Here is a 21,565-nt window from a genome sequence, read left to right as displayed (position 1 = left end):
CTTGGTCAAAGATCAGCTTTAGCCGCCTGGTTGTGCGCTTCTTGTCGCAGAACTCTCTCTCAAAGTCGCTGAGGCCTGAGGTGTACTGATCCCATCCGATGTCAGGGAGCTGCACGACTCGCTGAGGACGCGGCAAGCCCAAATTAACCTGAGGGACACAAGAAGGTTCAAATCCATTAACAAATAACAAAAAACACATTTTAACTTCTTAAACTTTCCTGCTTCAAGGTTGAACATGTGACGATGTATGAGAAGCAAACACGAAGACAAGTGCTTGTGTTTTGGGACATTTTCTACTTTCGTTAACCATGTTCTGTACTGATACACAAACGCCAGGCATTGCTTACCGTAAATCAAGTTAGCACGGATGTCTGTCTTCTAGTGATTTATAAATCTGTATTCAAAAGACTGGGTTGCCGACTTTATGCTGAGCTTTTCAAGACTTGCTTTTCTTTTGTTTGAATGCACGGTATCTTCTCTCTGCACACAAATTACCATACGCTAATGAGTGACTATAACATTTAAGCAGGTCGTCGCTTCAACATGTGCAGCAGGTGTTCCGATTGTGTTCAGTGTTTGCATTTACATGAGTGGACAAATGCACGAATTCATTTCCCTTCATATTTTATTCATGAGCATTCGGAAAGATCTAGAGAGAAAGGTGGACAGTCTGCACATCCTGTCTCAGTTGTGAACACGTGCGGAACAGAATCTGAGTCATACAGTGGAAAAGGAGAAGTGGTCTGCAGTGAATTATAAAAAGCTCCCAAATATTTATTCAAGCAGCGTTTCAAGCAGCCAGGTATCCCTCAGGCTCAGAACCTAAGAACAAGAACTCCTTTAGAAAGGTCCTCTATTATACTGTTTTTCATCAATATATTACAGCTCTCAGATATATACAAATCATTTCTCTGAACAGATCACTGCAGCATTACCCATAATCCCCTCTGTTTCAGCCCTGTTTCAAAAGTGCTGATTCTCTGTCTGTTACTTCAGATGAAAATAAGGAGCCCCTCCCCACGCCCCTCTGAGAGAGATTTGGTTAAGAAGAACACCATGGAGCTCTAGGAGGAGATTCAGGTGATAAGGTGGGGGGGGGGGTTACCTTGGTTGCTGATTGGCTAATGGTTACACAAGCCAAAACAACGTTATGACATCATAAAGTGGCCAAAATCTGATCAGCTCATTTTCAGACAGGTTTTTATAGAAATGGATCAGGACGAAAAGAGAGAGAATCTTTGTGCCTGAAACTTTCAGAGTCTCTTTCCACAGAGGGGACACATGTTGATGTAGAAGAGACATGAAGAAGAGGGGACACATGTTGATGTAGAAGAGACATGAAGAAGAGGGGACACATGTTGATGTAGAAGAGACATGAAGAAGAGGGGACACATGGTGATGTAGAAGAGACATGAAGAAGAGGGGACACATGTTGATGTAGAAGAGACAGTGAAGAAGAGGGGACACATTGATGTAGAGAGACATGGAGAAGAGAGGAACACATGTTGATGTAGAAGAGACATGAAGAAGAGGGGACACATGTTGATGTAGAAGAGACATGAAGAAGAGGGGACACATGTTGATGTAGAAGAGACATGGAGAAGAGGGAACACATGTTGATGTAGAAGAGACATGAAGAAGAGGGGACACATGTTGATGTAGAAGAGACATGAAGAAGAGGGGACACATGTTGATGTAGAGGAGACATGGAGAAGAGGGGACACATGTTGATGTAGAAGAGACATGAAGAAGAGGGGACACATGGTGATGTAGAAGAGACATGAAGAAGAGGGGACACATGTTGATGTAAGAGACATGGAGAAGAGGGACACATGGTTGATGTAGAAGAGACATGAAGAAGAGGGGACACATGTGGATGTAGAAGAGACATGAAGAAGAGGCGACACATGTTGATGTAGAAGAGACATGGAGAAGAGGGAACACATGTTGATGTAGAAGAGACATGAAGAAGAGGGGACACATGTTGATGTAGAAGAGACGTGAAGAAGAGGGGACACATGTTGATGTAGAAGAGACATGGAGAAGAGAGGGACACATGTTGATGTAGAAGAGACATGAAGAAGAGGGGACACATGTTGATGTAGAAGAGACATGAAGAAGAGGGGGACACATGTTGATGTAGAAGAGACATGGAGAAGAGGGGAACACATGTTGATGTAGAAGAGACAGGAAGAAGAGGGGACACATGTTGATGTAGAAGAGACATGAAGAAGAGGGGACACGTGTTGATGTAGAAGAGACATGAAGAGAGGGGACACATGTTGATGTAGAAGAGACATGAAGAAGAGGGGACACATGTTGATGTAGAAGAGACATGAAGAAGAGGGGACACATGGTGATGAAGAAGAGGGGACACATGGTGATGTAGAAGAGACATGAAGAAGAGGGGACACATGTTGATGTAGAAGAGACATGAACAAGAGGGGACACATGTTGATGTAGAAGAGACATGAAGAAGAGGGGACACATGTTGATGTAGAAGAGACATGAACAAGAGGGGACACATGTTGATGTAGAAGAGACATGGAGAAGAGGGGGACACATGTTGATGTAGAAGAGACATGAAGAAGAGGGGACACATGTTGATGTAGAAGAGATAGTGAAGAAGAGGGGACACATGTTGATGTAGAAGAGACATGGAGAAGAGAGGGACACATGTTGATGTAGAAGAGACATGAAGAAGAGGGGACACATGTTGATGTAGAAGAGACATGAAGAAGAGGGGACACATGTTGATGTAGAAGAGACATGAAGAAGAGGGGACACATGTTGATGTAGAGGAGACATGGAGAAGAGGGGACACATGTTGATGTAGAAGAGACATGAAGAAGAGGGGACACATGGTGATGTAGAAGAGACATGAAGAAGAGGGGACACATGTTGATGTAGAAGAGACATGGAGAAGAGGGAACACATGTTGATGTAGAAGAGACATGAAGAAGAGGGGACACATGTGGATGTAGAAGAGACATGAAGAAGAGGCGACACATGTTGATGTAGAAGAGACATGAAGAAGAGGGGACACATGTTGATGTAGAAGAGACGTGAAGAAGAGGGGACACATGTTGATGTAGAAGAGACGTGAAGAAGAGGGGACACATGTTGATGTAGAAGAGACATGGAGAAGAGAGGACACATGTTGATGTAGAAGAGACATGAAGAAGAGGGGACACATGTTGATGTAGAAGAGACATGAAGAAGAGGGGACACATGTTGATGTAGAAGAGACATGGAGAAGAGGGAACACATGTTGATGTAGAAGAGACAGGAGAAGAGGGGACACATGTTGATGTAGAAGAGACATGAAGAAGAGGGGACACGTGTTGATGTAGAAGAGACATGAAGAAGAGGGGACACATGTTGATGTAGAAGAGACATGAAGAAGAGGGGACACATGTTGATGTAGAAGAGACATGAAGAAGAGGGGACACATGGTGATGAAGAAGAGGGGACACATGGTGATGTAGAAGAGACATGAAGAAGAGGGGACACATGTTGATGTAGAAGAGACATGAACAAGAGGGGACACATGTTGATGTAGAAGAGACATGAAGAAGAGGGGACACATGTTGATGTAGAAGAGACATGAAGAAGAGGGGACACATGTTGATGTAGAAGAGACATGAACAAGAGGGGACACATGTTGATGTAGAAGAGACATGAAGAAGAGGGGACACATGTTGATGTAGAAGAGACATGAAGAAGAGGGGACACATGTTGATGTAGAAGAGACATGAACAAGAGGGGGCACATGTTGATGTAGAAGAGACATGAAGAAGAGGGGACACATGTTGATGTAGAAGAGACATGAAGAAGAGGGGACACATGTTGATGTAGAAGAGACATGAACAAGAGGGGACACATGTTGATGTAGAAGAGACATGGAGAAGAGGGGACACATGTTGATGTAGAAGAGACAGGAAGAAGAGGGGACACATGTTGATGTAGAAGAGACATGGAGAAGAGGGGACACATGTTGATGTAGAAGAGACATGGAGAAGAGGGGACACATGTTGATGTAGAAGAGACATGAACAAGAGGGGACACATGTTGATGTAGAAGAGACATGGAGAAGAGGGGACACATGTTGATGTAGAAGAGACATGAACAACAGGGGACACATGTTGATGTAGAAGAGACATGGAGAAGAGGGGACACATGTTGATGTAGAAGAGACATGGAGAAGAGGGGACACATGTTGATGTAGAAGAGACAGGAAGAAGAGGGGACACATGTTGATGTAGAAGAGACATGGAGAAGAGGGGACACATGTTGATGTAGAAGAGACATGGAGAAGAGGGGACACATGTTGATGTAGAAGAGACATGGAGAAGAGGGGACACATGTTGATGTAGAAGAGACATGAACAAGAGGGGACACATGTTGATGTAGAAGAGACATGGAGAAGAGGGGACACATGTTGATGTAGAAGAGACATGAAGAAGAGGGGACACATGTTGATGTAGAAGAGACATGGAGAAGAGGGGACACATGTTGATGTAGAAGAGACAGGAAGAAGAGGGGACACATGTTGATGTAGAAGAGACATGGAGAAGAGGGGACACATGTTGATGTAGAAGAGACATGGAGAAGAGGGGACACATGTTGATGTAGAAGAGACATGGAGAAGAGGGGACACATGTTGATGTAGAAGAGACATGAACAAGAGGGGACACATGTTGATGTAGAAGAGACATGGAGAAGAGGGGACACATGTTGATGTAGAAGAGACATGAACAAGAGGGGACACATGTTGATGTAGAAGAGACATGAAGAAGAGGGGACACATGTTGATGTAGAAGAGACATGAAGAAGAGGGGACACATGTTGATGTAGAAGAGACATGAAGAAGAGGGGACACATGTTGATGTAGAAGAGACATGGAAGAAGAGGGGACACATGGTGATGTAGAAGAGACATGAACAAGAGGGGACACATGTTGATGTAGAAGAGACATGAAGAAGAGGGGACACATGTTGATGTAGAAGAGACATGAAGAAGAGGGGACACATGTTGATGTAGAAGAGACATGAAGAAGTGGATTTTGCACAAGAGGTGACCTTTAATAGCTATTCAAACTTTGCCGTTTAGTTACCCGTTTCTGCAGCTGCTCCACAAAGCTGATGGGATCGGCGAGCGCCTCCCTCTGTTGCCGCGCCAACGTCTCCAGGTCCAGGATGGCCTGTGTTCGCTGGGCCTCGAGGACCCCGATGGTCTGCAGCAGCCTCTGGTAACTGAGACGCAGGAGAGCCCGGTTAGACAACAGTGGGGGGGAGGGACGGCTCACATCATTCAACCTGACACTCGCAATGCTGCAGTGCATCAAACTCTTAGCCCCCAGACGATGCATAATTCAACCGTGGAGCAGGGGCTGAAAGCGACTACACCAACTGGTTGTAAAATAAAAGGTCTCATTTTAACATGGATGCCTGAAAATGACCTATATCTGCAAACGAGACCATCAGTGAGAAGGTTGTCTGTTTGTATGTCGGTCCCAGAGGAAGCGTTTCCAAGCAGCGAGTAATAGTATGTTATCCAGAATGATGTGTTTGACGCTTTGTGGCTATGGCTGAAGCCGGGTAGGGTTAGCAAAGAGAACAAAAGAAAACTAAAATCACAAACCCAAACAAAAGTCAACCTTGGCAAGTCATTCAGCAGATGGAGAGAATGTGCAGATTTTAAAGGATTCCAAACAGATCCTTTCTAAATAATATTTAAAATAAATAAATAGGGAGATGTGGTTTTACATCACTATATAAATGAATTGTTGATGGCTTAACCAAAACAAGATCAGTATCCATACGACGGAAGCACTGCTCCTTGCTTCGAGTCATTGCACAAGAAATGAAACCGTCTCCAATCCTTTCCACTTATTTTGCAAAATACGCATTTAAAAAAGGCATTTAGTTTGCAAAGAAAATATGTCTCAAACCAGCTGCTCCTTTAGCAAATAATCAACTCATCTATTGCAACTGCAGAAGGTAAGTGAAAGTTCAAGGGGAGGAGGAGATGCACTTAAACCACTGCTCGGTAACCGAGCTCAGTCTTCATAGCAACAGCGAAACCTTTGCGTGTCAAACACTGGGTTTTGCGGCGCTTGAGGAGCCGTCCACGCTTTACAAGTCTGACCTTTCCTCTCACACCCTCTGAGCTGTCAGTGACTAAGTGTGCTACTGACTACTGACAGTTTACTACATGGCTATAACCTAATGCGAGTGCTCAGAGTGGATCAACCCCCCCTAACAGGACATGAATGAAAATCAATGCACAAGACAGAATGTATTCAACAGCTGCTGTGGTTTGAAACTCCTGTGAGCAAAACATTCAAACAAGTCACCGGTGCTTGACCTCATATCCTTTCATTAGATACAGACGCCACCCTTTTGCACGAGGTGCCGCTCTGCTGACCTCCTTCTGCATCACTGGGTGCGGTAAAGCTGTAGATCTGTCCCCGCAGCCACTACTGCACATTTCCTGCACGACAGTCACTCTGACTCAAACGCAAGATGTCTGCAAAAGAAAACAGCAAGCATGCCGCCTTCCTCAGATGAACAGACGATCCGTGTGTGTATTAATCTGCTTACAGGAAGTGAGGAGGACTTGGCGCAGCTTCGCCGCTCTCTGGACTCCCGCCAGGTGTCCGAGGAGAAAGCTGGCGTACCATTGCCACCTGCTGGGCCCCAATACCACTGAACACCACAGGGTACAAATAAGAAGCTGGCTCGCATAAAGGAGATGCTTGAAATCAGTCGAGGGGACTGTGTCCAGATGGACAAAACTGCACCACGAAAATAAAAGCCATGTCCATTTCAATTCTCCATATTCAGCAAACCCTAAAATGCCGAGTCATGCTCCCTTAGAAATGACTCCTTGCTGCATTGATCCTTCAAATACTCCTCGCTCAGCAGAAACTAAAACTTGGCACGTCACAGAAACTTGGAATCGGAGAGCAGTGAAATCTTACTCTGAAGCCAGTCTCCATATGCAACACATTGACTAATATCGGTGTCAAAGACAAAGGGACCTCAGCTGCTGCACCCCCCCCTCCTCTGAAGATACATCCTGAAGGAGCTCAGCATGGGACCTGTCCACCATCATAAACATCCCATCCTGTTTGACGACTAGGAGCAAGCCCCACACCGAGGAACCCTTTTCCTGTCAAACAGCTCATCGCACTGCTAACAGACGGGTCCGAGGCAATCAGCAGAGTCCTTTTCAAATCCAACCTCCCTAGGATATGGAAAGCGGGCAACTGGCAGCAAGTTCACACAATCACAGCTCGAGATAGAAGGTGGAAATGAAACGCTTACGAAGTGTAAAACCTGAGAAACACGGGAGCTATAGTTGGATGCTCGCTGAGAAACTACAAATAACTGAGATAATGAAACATGCGTTGCTGCCAAACAACCTCATAACACTTATACGTGCTGCTTCCTCTCAGAAGAAGAAGAAGAAGAAGAAGAAGAAGAAGAAGAAGAAGAAGAAGAAGAAGAAGAAGAAGAAGAAGAAGAAGAAGAAGAAGAAGAAGAAGAAGAAGAAGAAGAAGAAGAAGAAGAAGAAGAAGAAGAAGAAGAAGAAGAAGAAGAAGAAGAAGAAGAAGAAGAAGAAGAAGAAGAAGAAGAAGAAGAAGAAGAAGAAGAAGAAGGTCAAGAACAATAAGTACAACACTGTCAACAGTCAGAGACATCGAAGAGATCAGAGGGGCGGGAAAGAATCTAATTTGGGCTTTTGTCTTGTGGAATAAGAACATTTAACATCTCTTAAGTTCTCTTAATGTATTATAAATGTAATATTGTTCAAATATAGTAGGAAATAGCCCGTAACCAACCTGAGGGGCGGTTCAGAATCATTCACTTCTAATGATAAATACAAATACAAGCATAGTCAAAGTACATAAACTGCTTCCCTAAAACACTTTTAAAAACACATTTTTAACACAAACAAATCCTCATTAACTCGGAAGTGACTTCCTTCAAAGCCAAAGAGCAGAACGACCACAGAGATCAACATGTGTGAGAGAGTTGGGCTGCTCAATTAATCGTATTTTTCGCAATTACGATTATGGCTTGCAACGATTACGAAAACAAGTAATCGAAATAAAACGATTATTTTTGTATTATTATTACTTTTTTTTTTTTTTTTAAATTGGCTTTTCAGTTTAGTTCTACTTAAAGTTCAGGGTAATCAACTGATAAAAACATACTGTTAAAAAAATAATTATCCAATAAATTGATGTTTTCAAAGTAAACGGATAATCGTTCTTAATAATCGTGATATCAATTATTGACCCAAATAATGGAGATTATGATTTTTGCCATGACCGAGCAGGAGAGAGCATAATCCCCGGGGAGCTCCTACATACTCTTTGTTGTGTTTCAGAGCCAGGTGGTCCGATTCAAAGTAATACACATCTGGCTCCTCCTCCTCTTCCTCCTCCTCTTCCTCCTCCTCCTCAGCAGGCTGGCTCCTCGTCACCTCCCTGCTTTGGTCCTCCTCTTTAGCCACCACGGCCACAATGTCCTCAGCCATGGAGACCGGCCCTTCACAAGAGGGGCCCACAGAGCCTGAGGGCGCAGGTTCCTCCACCATAGGGCAGGCCTCCTCCTGCAGCTCCACCTCCCCCTCTTCCTTCAGGGGACCATTGTCTCGAGGAGGAGAGCTGAGCTTGGAGGAGGAGGCCTTGCCACCAGTGGCTGCCCTCCTGGGTGAAGTCCGCAGGGTGTATCTGTGTTCATAGAGCTCTGTGAAAGCGGGGGGCGTGCTGGATACTGAGGGGTTGTACCCGGGCTCTGTGGGGGAGGGGGTTGTTGCTAGAGGGGGTGTCGTTTCTCCTGAGTTGCTGTTGTTGTTGTTGTTGATTGGACTAATGTTCATGTTAGTGGAGGAGGTGGAGGCAGTGGCTTCCTGAAGCGGTGTTAGTGGCCGGCCGTTGGTGTCGTTCTCCGTCTCGATCACCTGCTCCTCGTGAGAGACACACAACGGCTCCCCCACCACGTCCACCTCCACCTCCTCCACCTCCTCCTCCTTAGCCACTATCAACTCGGGGACAGGGTCCATTGGAACAAACGTTGGTGCAGGCGAGGCTGGCGACTCCCCTGAGCCAGAGACCTCCACCTGCAGAGGGACAGAGTTTCTACAAGGCACAGCGGGGTGGGGGGGTGAGGGAGCTGCCGTCTGACTGCCGTTAAGCAGCAACGGGGTGTTGGAGACAGGGGGGGGGGGTCGCACTCGGCTCTTCAGTGAGTGCGCTGGGTTCCTCTGCTTTATTCTTCTCGAGTCCATTGGAGGCCTTGTGAGCATTGGGGGGCCGAGTTGCCCCGTCACACTCCTCGTGTCCATCCTCTGCCTTCCCCGCCGTCGGCTCACCTTCCTCTTGAATGTGGACAGGTGAGGCCGGAGAAGAGTTTTGGCTGGGGAAATCCTCACAACTGTTGTCCTTGCTAGGCTCCGGGACAGACACTGGACTGTCAGATGTGAGAGGCTCGGAGTCCTCGTCGTGTCCCTGAGACTCTGCGGATCGGGAGCACCGCTTGGCCCTTTTGATTTGAGAACAGGCGTCCCGCGAGCCCTTCCCTCTGTCACAGTTCTCCGACTTCTCAGGACTAATGTCTTTTTCTAAACAGGATACGCTCCGTTTCCTGGTGCTGTTCCATTGCTCCGCCTCAGCCGGAGAAGCATTCGAGTCAGTCAACTTTTCCTGCAACAAGGCCTGTTGCTGGCCATCCTGCTGAGCGTCCTGCTTTGCCTCGTACTTGGTGTCCTGCTGCGAGTCCTGTTTAACGTCCTGCTTAACGTCTTGTTTGCTGTCCTGTTTCGACTCCTGCTTGCCGTCCTGCTTCTTCTTGGGCGAGCGGGCCCTTGGCAGCGGAGAAACCGAGGTGTCCTCCGTCTGGGCGATGCTGCGGTTCCTGAGGGTTCGACCACAAAAGTTCTCATCCAATCCATTGAGCCCCACTGACGACCTTGTGACACGCGAGGAACGGGACGCGGCCATACTACGGCGGGTGCCTACAGTCTCCTCATCCTGGTGCTCTCTCCTCTGCAGCAGAATGTGGGCACCTGCAAAACAAACAGATACATGCATTACATTAGGTCCAAAACACGACTGAAGAAAGCAAATATTTACAGCTGAATTAAGACATCACGACACCACCTTTGCAACAACTATACGTTTGATTGGTGCCTCTTGCTAAGCATGCTAAAAATGAAGTCATGAATGGAACTCTGGGCGTTTCAAACAAAAGCGTTCACCGGTAGGCCTTTGTTAAATATGGCCTGGGTCATTGCTCAGCTCACACCAGAGAGTATTGATTTATCCTGTCATTGTAGCTAAGCAACCCCTTCTGTCCACGGGCAAAGGTAGATGTCTTATTACAGGTCCGTGCGGAAGAAAGTAAAAAGAGACAAAACATTACGCAATAAAGACATCTCATTTTTTGACTGTTCTTTCTCTAGCATCTATTTGGGAAACATTGCAGCTCATATATACTGCTGCAAGGAAACAGCCATTTAAGATATTACAGTGCCTCAAATACAGGATAGATTGTGTCAGATACTGGAAGATTGTTGCTCTATAAATGGGTTGATAAATAATGTAACAAAAAATGTATTATGTGCAGTGTTGGGACTAACGCGTTACAAAGTAAGCGCATTTGCAACTTGGAAATATAACCACTATTTTCAATTTGTGGGGATAAAGGACGCAAAAAATATTACGGTAAAATGTAAACTGTGTGCAGGACAGAAAGCATTGTCGAATAACAGCAATGCCAATCTCTTGAAGCACCTAAGTAATGTACATGGGGCTATAAAACTCGTCGCCAAAGACCCCACCGCCTCAACCTCCGGCAGTGACCCAGGTGGAGCAACACCATCTCAACAGCCAAAAAACGATCTTTTTTAAATCGCCACATGTCACCCTGAGTCAACTAAACAGATCGATTGCCAGGTATGTTGTTGAGGACATGCGGCCCATCGCAACGGTCGAGTCTGTTGCCTTCAGAGAACTAGTCCGCAAAATACCAGTGAAAGCATTTCATTTTCAATTGTATTGTTATTATTTTTAAAGTAAAGTAACTTGTTAGTAGTTACTTTTATAATTTAGTAACTAATAAAGTAACTAACCCATACTATAGCCTGCAAAATAATCATTAAAAAAGGTCCGATCTTCCATTTAGCCTACAACACCGATCACAGTGTCTTTTCATTTCACAAATGTCACAGCTTGAATCTCATTTGTATGTGCTTGGTAACTCGGGAGATAAAGGTGACGGCCGCGCAGCGAGCATTTGAAACAAGGAAAAGCCCTGAAGCTGTCAAGCAGATGACTTGTAAAAAAAAAAAGAGTAAAATACCTGCATCGAAATCAAATGCGTAAATATGTTTTATTGAGGGCATATTTATCCCCTCCCCGCACAGCTTACTGCTTGTTCCGTCACACAAAGAATAGATAATGTTGACTGATTTCTGACACAGAAGCAACACTGTATTACTTACAGAGACAACAGGTGTGCCATCTCACACGGCAGACTGTTTCTCTCTGAATAGCAGGTGCCAGACGACCAACGGGCTGCAATCCTTCCAGCATTTAGCTAAATGTACTAACATGGAAAAGCTCCAACAACAACAACAATCCTACACAAATCTTTACAGGCTTAGAGTTTGGACAACCACAGGAAGTTGATTGTGATGCTCTAAACCCCTGAGGCAAAAAGAAAAGGCACAACAAAGATTCGCCTGAGGTATTCCACGGACGAAGTGCACCTCTGTGCATCTGGACCAAAATGCAGTGGCTTACAGCGTAACCAGGGGAAATAAAACATAATGCTACCAGGTATGCTGATAGGTAATCAATTCTGGAAAACGTATTGTATCCTAAATAACCCACAAATACCAGGTAGCCTTCAAGCAAACACAATTCACTGTAATTTCACTCCTTTGCTTTTCTCAAAATGAAACCACTGTTGCTATCGAGGCAACTTGATTCACTTAGCGTATTATAAGCTTATACAATTGTTATAAAGCGTATACAGTGTTGTAGTACTTTGATTCTATCCATTGCATAAAGGTGAAGCAGATGCAAATCAATGTATCAAAGCTAATATGTTGTGACTAAAAAACTGCAGTAGATTTCTCATTACAAGGTAGGAGGGCCCTCTGAGAGCCAAGGCCGTTTCAATTACTGAAAAATAATGCGTGTCTCCGGTTTCTTTTCCCATCTGTCTGGGACATTGAAAGGAAATAAACATATTTTCTAACAAAACCCTGCTCTTAAGGATTACGCCATCACCAGCTTAGCCATTGCACTTTCCTTTCAAGAGGCATACTCCAAATGGTCCAGACCTGAAGGTAATGCTACCCTCCTCATGTCCCAGGTCAAAGGTTGGCGGTTTCCTTCGTCCCTTGCTTCGTTACTCTTCAGAGTTAATACCAACTGCTTTGACAGGAGCCTTCTCCACCGTTCTGTAACAACATCCTTCCCCCTGCTGTCAGTGGAGACTTCACGTCAAATATTGTTTTCGGCTTCACGAAGACATTGAATAAACACCTCCCCAGCGTGAGACTGCAATCCTCAAGCTCAAGGACTTTAAATAAAAAACATACACGAATCTGCTTCATATATATTCCTCCTGAGTAGCTGCAGATCAGCTGTGGGGTCTCCTAATGGTGTTCATGAAGATTGGTTTTGCTCGAGCAAAAACAACTCGCAACAAATATCCTCGAGGCAAAAATAACTCAATCAAACAACAGATGACAATAAAAAATGTAACGTGGTAAAGGTCATTATAAAGTGACTCAGTGGAATATGATCTCACTTGGTGTCCTTTTGCAGAAAATGACAAATTAGAGAATAGATCACAGCCATTAACGATGTGGACGTGGTGCTTATTTATATTCTTCTCAAGTACATGAATCTGTGGCCCTGTCACAACAGAGATGCGTTTTAAAAGCTCCTCACTGTGCTAAGCTAACGCAACAACAAGAACACTTTGATAATATGATAATATTCCTTCAGGGGGCAAACATAATAGTCACCTGGAACAAGCACTACCACATGCGCAAATTACTCACACTCCGCTAAAGACTCCAGCTGAGAAAGCTAATGTGATTTGGCCATGCATAAAATAAGAGAGAAAGAAAAACAGAAAGGGGGGAGCAGCTGGGGGGGGGGGGGTCATTCAGACTGAGCACTCACCATTAGACTCAGAATCGACTAAACAAATTAAGTCTGCTCATCTGACCTGCTGTCAAAAACCAGTTAACTAATCATTATTTTTAAATGATCAGGGGGTTACCGGACGGCTTTATGAAACATTTGTCAACACGTCCTTGTCCCGATAATCCACACATTGTTTTCACAGCTGACAAAGCCATTCATAAACAACTGATGCTGCCTTCAGGTGCCTGTCAGAGAAACATCACAATAAGCTTTCCATGAAACAATGGCAAGCAAGTTATTACTTTAATCCAAATACCTGTTCTAAGAGTAGGCTCAAAGGCATTTTAAAGAATGATGCGTTATGCGAGATATGTCATAAAATAAAGAGTTTTAAAAAAGGCCTGTTTCTTTTAAGTCCAAACTCTTAAAGTACAAGAACTTTTCATTTAGGGAAACAATTAAAAAACTGGCTATCATTTTTCTTAAACTTAGTTTTATTGGCTATCGTGAATCAGAATCAATTCGAATCACAGCTTCAGTAATAAACGTAAAAGAAATAGATGCTGTTGGCCACTGGTTGAAATCCTGGGAAATTATTTTTTTTTTTTACACAGTTTTCTTCTTTAAATTCCCCCATATAATAGTGCGCGTTTTAACTATTTGTACCCCTATAAAAGGTTATTCAAATAAAAATAGGATTGTTTTGGTAGACTATTCATAAATCATGTTAAAAATAAGGCCATAATGTCGGACAAGAGGTCACAGACAGACATTGCTTTGTTTTATAGGGGTCAAAAGCCAAAAGGGTTGTGAATAAGTGCTTCAGACCACAGAGCAGCTTTGATTTGTGTTTTCACTTTACTGCTGGGTATGTGACAGTCGACAGTTACAAAACACAAAGGTCCTTTGTGTGTTTATTTTGTCTCGCATATAAACATTTGACTGTGATAACTTCTATTCAAAAATATAAGAGCACGTTTAAAACTATCCCTGCCTTTTCAAGGAAAACATCTCAACACAGCAAGTACACCTGACAGAAACTGTTTTAGCATTTTGTAGTAGAAGAGTTTAAAAATGTTTAAGTCGGCAAAGGGGCAATTTCCAGTAGCAGGGTATATGCAGGAATCCTGACCTTTTTAAAGACCCTTTCCATACATTTTAAGACCTCATCGCCACTTTGAGGTTTAACCGGTTACATTGGCGACACACTTTACTAGGGATGGGTATCGTTTGAAATGTATCGATTCCGATTCTGCTTATCGATTGCGGTTCTTATCGATTCCCCGTTTCAATTCCAAAATTGTAAAAGAAAGAGGTCAAACGTTTAGATAACAAAAATATCTTTATTTTTTTAAGCTTTAACTGACATTTTCACAAATAAAAAATATACATGCAATACAAATGTGTTGCACAATAGCTGTGCTTTATTTTAACTGAGCTATGCCTGTGGCAAGCTATTAACAGGCTTTACATCCTTGTCTTTTTCTTTTTTAGTGTAGTGGAGCCTCACTTCAGAGCGTTTCGAGCGTTCACCGCGATCCATCTTTGGTGTTATGAAGTGACTGAGCTCGTGAACGGTCTACGGGAGGGCGGGGGGAGCCTCGCTGCGGGGAAACTGTGGACCCCTGTCGCCGCAACTTACATGATGCCGTTTAAAAAAATGAAGGGCGGTGCATTGCACATTAAGGAACACTTAAAACAATAAATGTGCCAAGTGTAAATATGCCGGATTTAGCTTTGAGCTACTTTCTAACTGGGTTGTTTGAGATCATAAAACATAACAAAAAACATATATTGTTCCTGTTACTGATTTCCATCCCAAAATCCAATAGAACAACAAGGGATACTCTCTAATAGTTGCAAAATAGCTCTTGAGCAAGTGCATCAGTCTCACCACAATGTTTTGATTATAAATGTCATGTTATTGCTCATTAATACATGGTTTAAGCATAGTTATATCTGTGCACAGTAGCCACATGGTTATTGTTTAGCTTTTGCCCAGCTTTATTTTTCTTGTGTTTTCTATGTATGTACATTAAGAGCACCAAAAGACCTGAGTCACATGTACGTACTTTGCCATGTATAACTGCTGATCCTGACAAGGACAGCGTATGCTCATAGGCAGCAGTTTAAACATGAATGTTGAAGGTGTCATTGCCTGAATATGTTATGAGTGGGTGCAGCTACTGAGACAGACAGTACCCATGTGTGATTGTAATTCTCAATCAAACCACTTCCTGTACTTCACTAAGCGTGTGTTAGGTGAAGTTATGTTAACACGTGCGGATTACTTTACTATTATCATGACAGACCAGGACTTACACACGGGTCATTTTCTATCAACAACATTTTATGGCTATAAAACCCAGTTAATCATAAGCAAACACACACATACACAAGTTACAACACACCTTACTAGCTCAGTGTGATGAACACTATTGTTGGAGAGGCAGCTAAGCTAACACTTGAGTTTAGGCTGAGCAATTGCTTTTAGGAGAGAGGAGCAAGCTTTGAGCCGGTTTACCGTTTAGTTGGGCAGTTCATCTCGGTTGTTGACCTGTAGTTCAACACTTCCACAGAGCCTATTGGCAACACAAAATCCACGAAGTGTTGTTGGTTTACATAACGAAAAGAAACGCTCAAATCACAACATCCCAGCTCATCAGCTGCCGAGAGATAAATGTCTAAAAAGTTGAATGCTGTTAATCCGGAGACTAGACAGCGCAGCAGCTGCATGTGCCGTCGGCTGGGTTAACACTAGTTTACAGCAGGTGAACTCTTAAGTTTGGGCTAAAGACCAAAACAGTCAGTTCATGAAGCTGGGCAGCAGGCTACACGTTAGCAAACAACTTCCAAGCGAGCGTTGACGAACCTGGACGTTAGCTTGCTGTTTAACGGACTAGCCTTAGCTAACTAACTTACCGTTAGCTCCCAGGGCTAAATATATCACATTAACGCTTGAGACACCAAACTGCAGACTGTTGCACCCGTGAAATTCACATATTATCCGACACGCTTCCCGTGACACCCAACTAACAAGTACACAACAGTATTCAAGCCTGTTTTGTTCTTCTCATGAACGACTAGTTAGCCAAGTTGGCTAATGTAACCTCTGCTAGTTATCCCATAAACTGCATCGTGCAGTGAAGAATCGTGGCGGTTTGTTAGCCCCTGAGAGAGCGACACTAACATGCTAGCTAAACTAGCCCGACAACTGATACAGTCATTAAGTCCACCAATGATACACAAACCAATGGAGGGGTTCTCTACTAACATTGTATTACACCGAGGTTTCCAGTTCACACACCGACAGAAGCGACATGATTAACAGCAGTGCTATAACGGTAGTTAGTAACCAGTTAGCAGCTAACCACGGCTAGCTGCTGCAGCCGAGTAGAAGCTAGCCAGGCTAGCTGATTGTTCCGCGCATAACTTTGCCGATGTATTTGTGTACTGCGAACAATGCCGGTAAGACATTTTTGGAGGGTCAATAAATTAAGGTTTTGTTGTAATACAAGCAGCGAACTGCAGGCATACTTCTAAATAGCGTTTGTAGCTTAAGAATTACACATACCTCACTTCCGTAAATTTGCTGCACGTTCGGCCGCAGCCATGTTTTCAATCCAGTCAACTAGTCGGGGTGTGAGGGGTGTGAGCCGACTCAACCGCGCTCTCAAAACGCAACACTGTACTGTACATTTCTGCCCTGCCGAGAGAGCAACCGGGCAACTCTTCTCGAGGTCCCCTCGTTTATTTAACCATTATTTATTGACAGTTTTTCTATAATGGAAAACACAGTATAATTTACTTTTCTTTTATATTTATCCTTGTTCCTTATCTAACGACCACTATAGGTACCCAGCAGAAATGGAAACAAAATCAATGTGATCAGTGTTAAACATGTTTTCATCAAGTTTTAATAGTGTCAGCCAGCAAAATGCAGGATAGATCTTATTCAAGTGACATCCATATGCAAAAACTTACAGTACAGCATCCTGATTTCCCCCCATCAGCATTACGCAACACCATGCCCATACAAAAGAAAAAGGCCTTTAATTAACTAAACTGATGATGCTGAATACATACTGCAATATTCTTTATGTAGCTGTATATTTTAGTGAAGATAGATCCAGATCATGAGTTGCGTGCACATTTTATGAGCAGCTTGCATTAACATGCATTTACATGTGATGTTAAACTGTGATTGAGTGTTAAAGCATGCGTTCTTAAAAGACTATGGCTGCAACAGATTTTCTACAAAAAAAAAAACTATTATCTTATTATTAATCACTCCCTTCTGTGGTAAGTTACCAAGTGCTGAATCTTTACCAACATACTATCAGTACTGGTACATTCAAATACAAACCAGACCTTTGCGTGAGCATGCCAATTTGTACGTCTACAGAACAGTGCAAAACGAAATTAATTCCTGAGACTACTCAGTAATTAGTCCCTTCATAACCTTTGATTGAATCACTTTAAGTGTCACATTTTCCTTCTCTTACCATTCATTGGACAATGTTCTCTTTCAACAAGAAAAATATGTGATATATATATATACAGCAAGGTGTTTTGTGATTCATCAATATCAGCAACACAAGACACATGGACATAAAATATGTGCTCATTTGGTCAAGAAAAAAGAAGAAAAGAAATATGGCATTCAGTGGAATTTTTAGCTGCACAAAATGTAAATGCTTGGTTCTGAAAATGACCTGACACATGAATACGACAGTGCTAATATAAATTTAAAGAGCTCTTTATACAGATTTGTACAACATGACAAACCTTTTTTAGACATGTTAATTCCCTCTGTCAGCCGTCGAAGGCTGTCACGTGGCGGCAGAGTCCTTTGCTTGAATTCTTTTTTGAAAAATAAAAGTCAAGTGCAAAATAAAAAGGTTTTTCATTTCTTGAATGTTTTACGTGGTTTTTCCAAAGCTTGTTTTCTAAACAGAGCGTGTTTCCATTTCGATTTTCTCCTCTGACTGCGATGATTCTGCTTCCTGGTGGCTGACGTTTGGCCGAACCGTTACAAGTGGGCCGCCGCCGTAGATGGAGTGGAGGAAGTTCCACGTTTCTTCAGAGATCTGCCCCGAGTCAGCTCCTAAAGAGTCAAACACACACTTTTTAATATCACTAATATCTCAAGTTTACCAATACTACAATCCACAGAGGCTCTGCAGAAGTTATAAGAACAAAACATTTGTATTTACCCATCATTTACATTGCTTTTACTTATATAATGCGTCTTCAAGGAAAAAATAATCACAATAATACAATATAACATCAATAATAGTAAGAGTTAGTACCTTGTTTGAGTGTTAAATGGCCGTTCTTGTTTACTGTTATCTTGGAATTATCAATGGCTCCCGGTTGATCTTGAAGGAGGAAGAAAGACAATTAGTTGTTACAATAATTCACTGCAGTAATATGCTTGCCTACATTACTTCTCAGAGGCACTTTCTCTTGCATAATTGTTTCAAAGAGCAATGATGTTAAAGTGTCAAATGTTTTTGTCACACGATGAAAAGCAATCTCTGCTCCCCGCTTGCTACAGAGAGAAAAAACAAATATATGAGGAGCAGAAGTCAGAAGGAAAACAGAGATCTGCAGACGTGCCAGATGTAAGCTGTTATAAATAGACAATACAAAGCAAGGGAAGCAACACAAATCTGAACGAAATATATTTTGACGCTTCGTTTTGCTGTTGCGGGAGGGAAACTTGTCTCGGGGGACTGAAGCAAACTCTTTGAAGATAAATCGAGAGAAGATGCGGGACTACAGTTTCTTTTGAACATGAGCAGCTTTTGGGAAAGGGAACATTTGGATGTCCCATAAAAACAGTGATTTTTACATGTTTTTACATGTTTTAATGTAGAGACCTGACTTTTTTTTTTTTTAAAGAGAACAAAATCAGAAGCATTTCAAAGATGTTGTGACCCTATATGATTGTACCTGTTCTTCAAAACACATTGGAAAAAAGGCAAAGCTTAGAATAGAAACAAAATGAAAGAAAAACTGAATGCAACAAGAATTCAGAGGCATTTCAATAAATAAAAAATATTACCAGATATCAAACACAACTGTCATGTATGAAACATTTTGCCCTTCAATCAGACATTTAACAGGGATGGGCGTTGAAAGGCAAGACTTCTGTCCAATTACCATTGTCTTTTCCTTTGACAAAGCCCTCCCACTCACGAAACCACTGCATGCTGATGCAGTATATGACCACTGGAGACTCCTCCTCCTGGAACGCCTTGTTCAGCTACAGAGGGGAGAGAGGAAATGGGGGAGGAGTGAGCAGTAGAGACAAGAGGGAGGAGAAAGGACGCAAAGGGATGGGGAGGAGATAAAAGGAAGGGTGGGGGGTTGAGGGAAAAAAAAAAATCAAAATTAAGTGAGGATGAAAGGATTGAGAGGAGAGAAGATGGAAAAACCTAATCAATTCTCTCTGGTAGTTATTCCAATTAGAAGACAGTCTTAACACCCCACTGCACCAATTTCATCTTTCATGAAATGAAACAATCCCTGTTCCTCTTGTTATCACACACACACACACACACACACACACACACACACACACACACACACACACACACACACACACACACACACACACACACACACACACACACACACACACACACACACACACACACCACACACACACACACACACACACACACACACACCACACACACACACACACACACACCACACACACACACACACACACACACACACACACACACACACACACACACACACACACACACACACACACACACACACACACACTTTATCTCTCCTTTTGAGCAGACACTGAGTGAGCACACAAGAACAGCTGCATCTGTCTCAATGCATTAATGATAAGGCTTTCATCGGGCTCACACCTCTCATCTCCTGCCGGGCTGAAGAGCAGCAACACATGCAGCCCATCAACTGGTTCAATAGACTGGAGAACAGGCCTCCCACGAGTATTGGATGCACAAAGGCTCACTGACACATTATCACCCACGCCAATTTCCCCTGTATTTAACGAAAACTCAATTTATTTCTGGTGAGTGTAAAAGAAAAAAAAAAACGTACCCTGACAAACATGTCCAGCTCTGATTTGCGCCGTTTCTCCAGTTTTTCTATTTCGATCTGGCACGTGTGGCAGACATACAGGTGGTTGACAGCTGGCCCTCCTCCGTACCTGCAGGGAGCCGTACACATTAACTCACAAGGATGGCATTACACTTTACAAAAAGGAAATTATACTGCTTGATAATTGACTTCCCCATATAGCTTAATGTACTCACTGTTGGATCTGTCTACTGTATGTACCTGCTGTAAAGGTGATCCCACACGTTCTGAGGGAGCATTACTACCAGGTCGTCGATGGACGTTGCTTTGTTGGGGGGCACACCTGATGAAACATATTAAAACATCCGTCAGATATTAACACTGTGACATGTTTAAGTGACAGTAAGGAAGCATGTAAGCATGGGGTAATTCATATCTTGGTTATCTTGGCCAGAATGTTTGATATTGATCAAGATAGCAAAATAGGCCTAAAGAATACTGGAACGCATTACCTTGAACTTATTTTAACAACAAATGTGTTTACTGTTTCAAAGATAGGAAACTTTTTTTTTTTTTTCTCTTTTATTGGTTAACGCTCCAACACATTGTACGTGATAGGCTAAGGGGGGCGACGTCGCTAAGCGGTTGACCAATCAAAACGGAGCTGGCCAGCTAACCAATCAGAGCAGACTGGGCTCTGGTTTCAGACAGAGGGTGAAAAGAGGTGCTGCAGCACAGGCAGTATGAGCAATATAAAGAGCTTTTTGAACATTACGGCCCGTCCACACAGCGGCGTGCGTTGAAGCTTGCCGGCGGGCGTGTCTGAAACTCGACCAACAACCAATCACATGAATCTCCCGCCCCTGACACACAAGCAGCGGTTTGATTGGCTAGAGCTTGTACTGGCATATGATTCGATTGGCTGACGCTTCTGCCGAGGCGTCAAAAGTTGAACATTGCTCAACTTTTGCAGCGAGCCACGCCAGCTACGCTCCACGTCGCTTCCCACGATGCAGTTCGGCTAAAAGTGACGTCACCCCATTCAAAGTGAATGGGCAGAAGCGTTGGAAGCTTCAACGCACGCCGCTGTGTGGAGGCTCCGTTAAAGCATGGAGACACTACTGACATGAACCTGAACATCATTATACGACACGTCCTCTTTAACCTTTTCCATCTGAGAAGAAAAACTTTCATTTCCAAACTAAAACCATAATATTTGGGTCACAAGGCAGAATAATTGGGAACCACTGCATTGCATTTCTTCTTGAGATATCATGTGCAATAACCTTTTGATGACTGCTTATTTGAAGA

The 21,565-nt window shown here is 43.3% G+C and overlaps 2 protein-coding genes across 4 annotated transcripts in view; both read right to left on the bottom strand.

Annotated features, from left to right (window-relative positions):
- Nucleotides 1-4: 4 nt before the first annotated feature.
- Nucleotides 5-16,880, bottom strand: zzz3 (zinc finger, ZZ-type containing 3; the record flags this gene model as incomplete). Its single annotated transcript, XM_071206399.1, is given in 6 exon segments — nucleotides 5-148; nucleotides 5,117-5,255; nucleotides 8,384-9,240; nucleotides 9,242-10,080; nucleotides 15,705-15,762; nucleotides 16,755-16,880. Coding segments are annotated over 4 exon segments (1,914 nt in total), but the record flags the coding sequence as incomplete, so codon positions are not given.
- Nucleotides 16,881-17,074: 194 nt separating this feature from the next.
- usp33 (ubiquitin specific peptidase 33) overlaps nucleotides 17,075-21,565 on the bottom strand; it is a 28,653-nt gene continuing 24,162 nt past the window's right edge. For all 3 annotated transcript variants that reach the window (XM_034104589.2, XM_034104590.2, XM_034104591.2), the window contains exons 20-24: nucleotides 20,516-20,597; nucleotides 20,276-20,384; nucleotides 19,349-19,451; nucleotides 18,493-18,561; nucleotides 17,075-18,287 (exon numbers count right to left, since the gene is read on the bottom strand). In XM_034104589.2, the coding sequence (XP_033960480.1) occupies nucleotides 18,130-18,287; nucleotides 18,493-18,561; nucleotides 19,349-19,451; nucleotides 20,276-20,384; nucleotides 20,516-20,597 (521 nt within the window). In that variant the 3' untranslated portion in view covers nucleotides 17,075-18,129. The remainder of the gene's footprint in view (nucleotides 18,288-18,492; nucleotides 18,562-19,348; nucleotides 19,452-20,275; nucleotides 20,385-20,515; nucleotides 20,598-21,565) is intronic.

The sequence above is a fragment of the Pseudochaenichthys georgianus genome, chromosome 17 (genome assembly GCF_902827115.2).
Source record: "Pseudochaenichthys georgianus chromosome 17, fPseGeo1.2, whole genome shotgun sequence".
Taxonomy (NCBI): domain Eukaryota; kingdom Metazoa; phylum Chordata; class Actinopteri; order Perciformes; family Channichthyidae; genus Pseudochaenichthys; species Pseudochaenichthys georgianus.
Note: the sequence above shows the minus strand (reverse complement) of the source record. Positions and strands in the feature narration are given on the sequence as shown.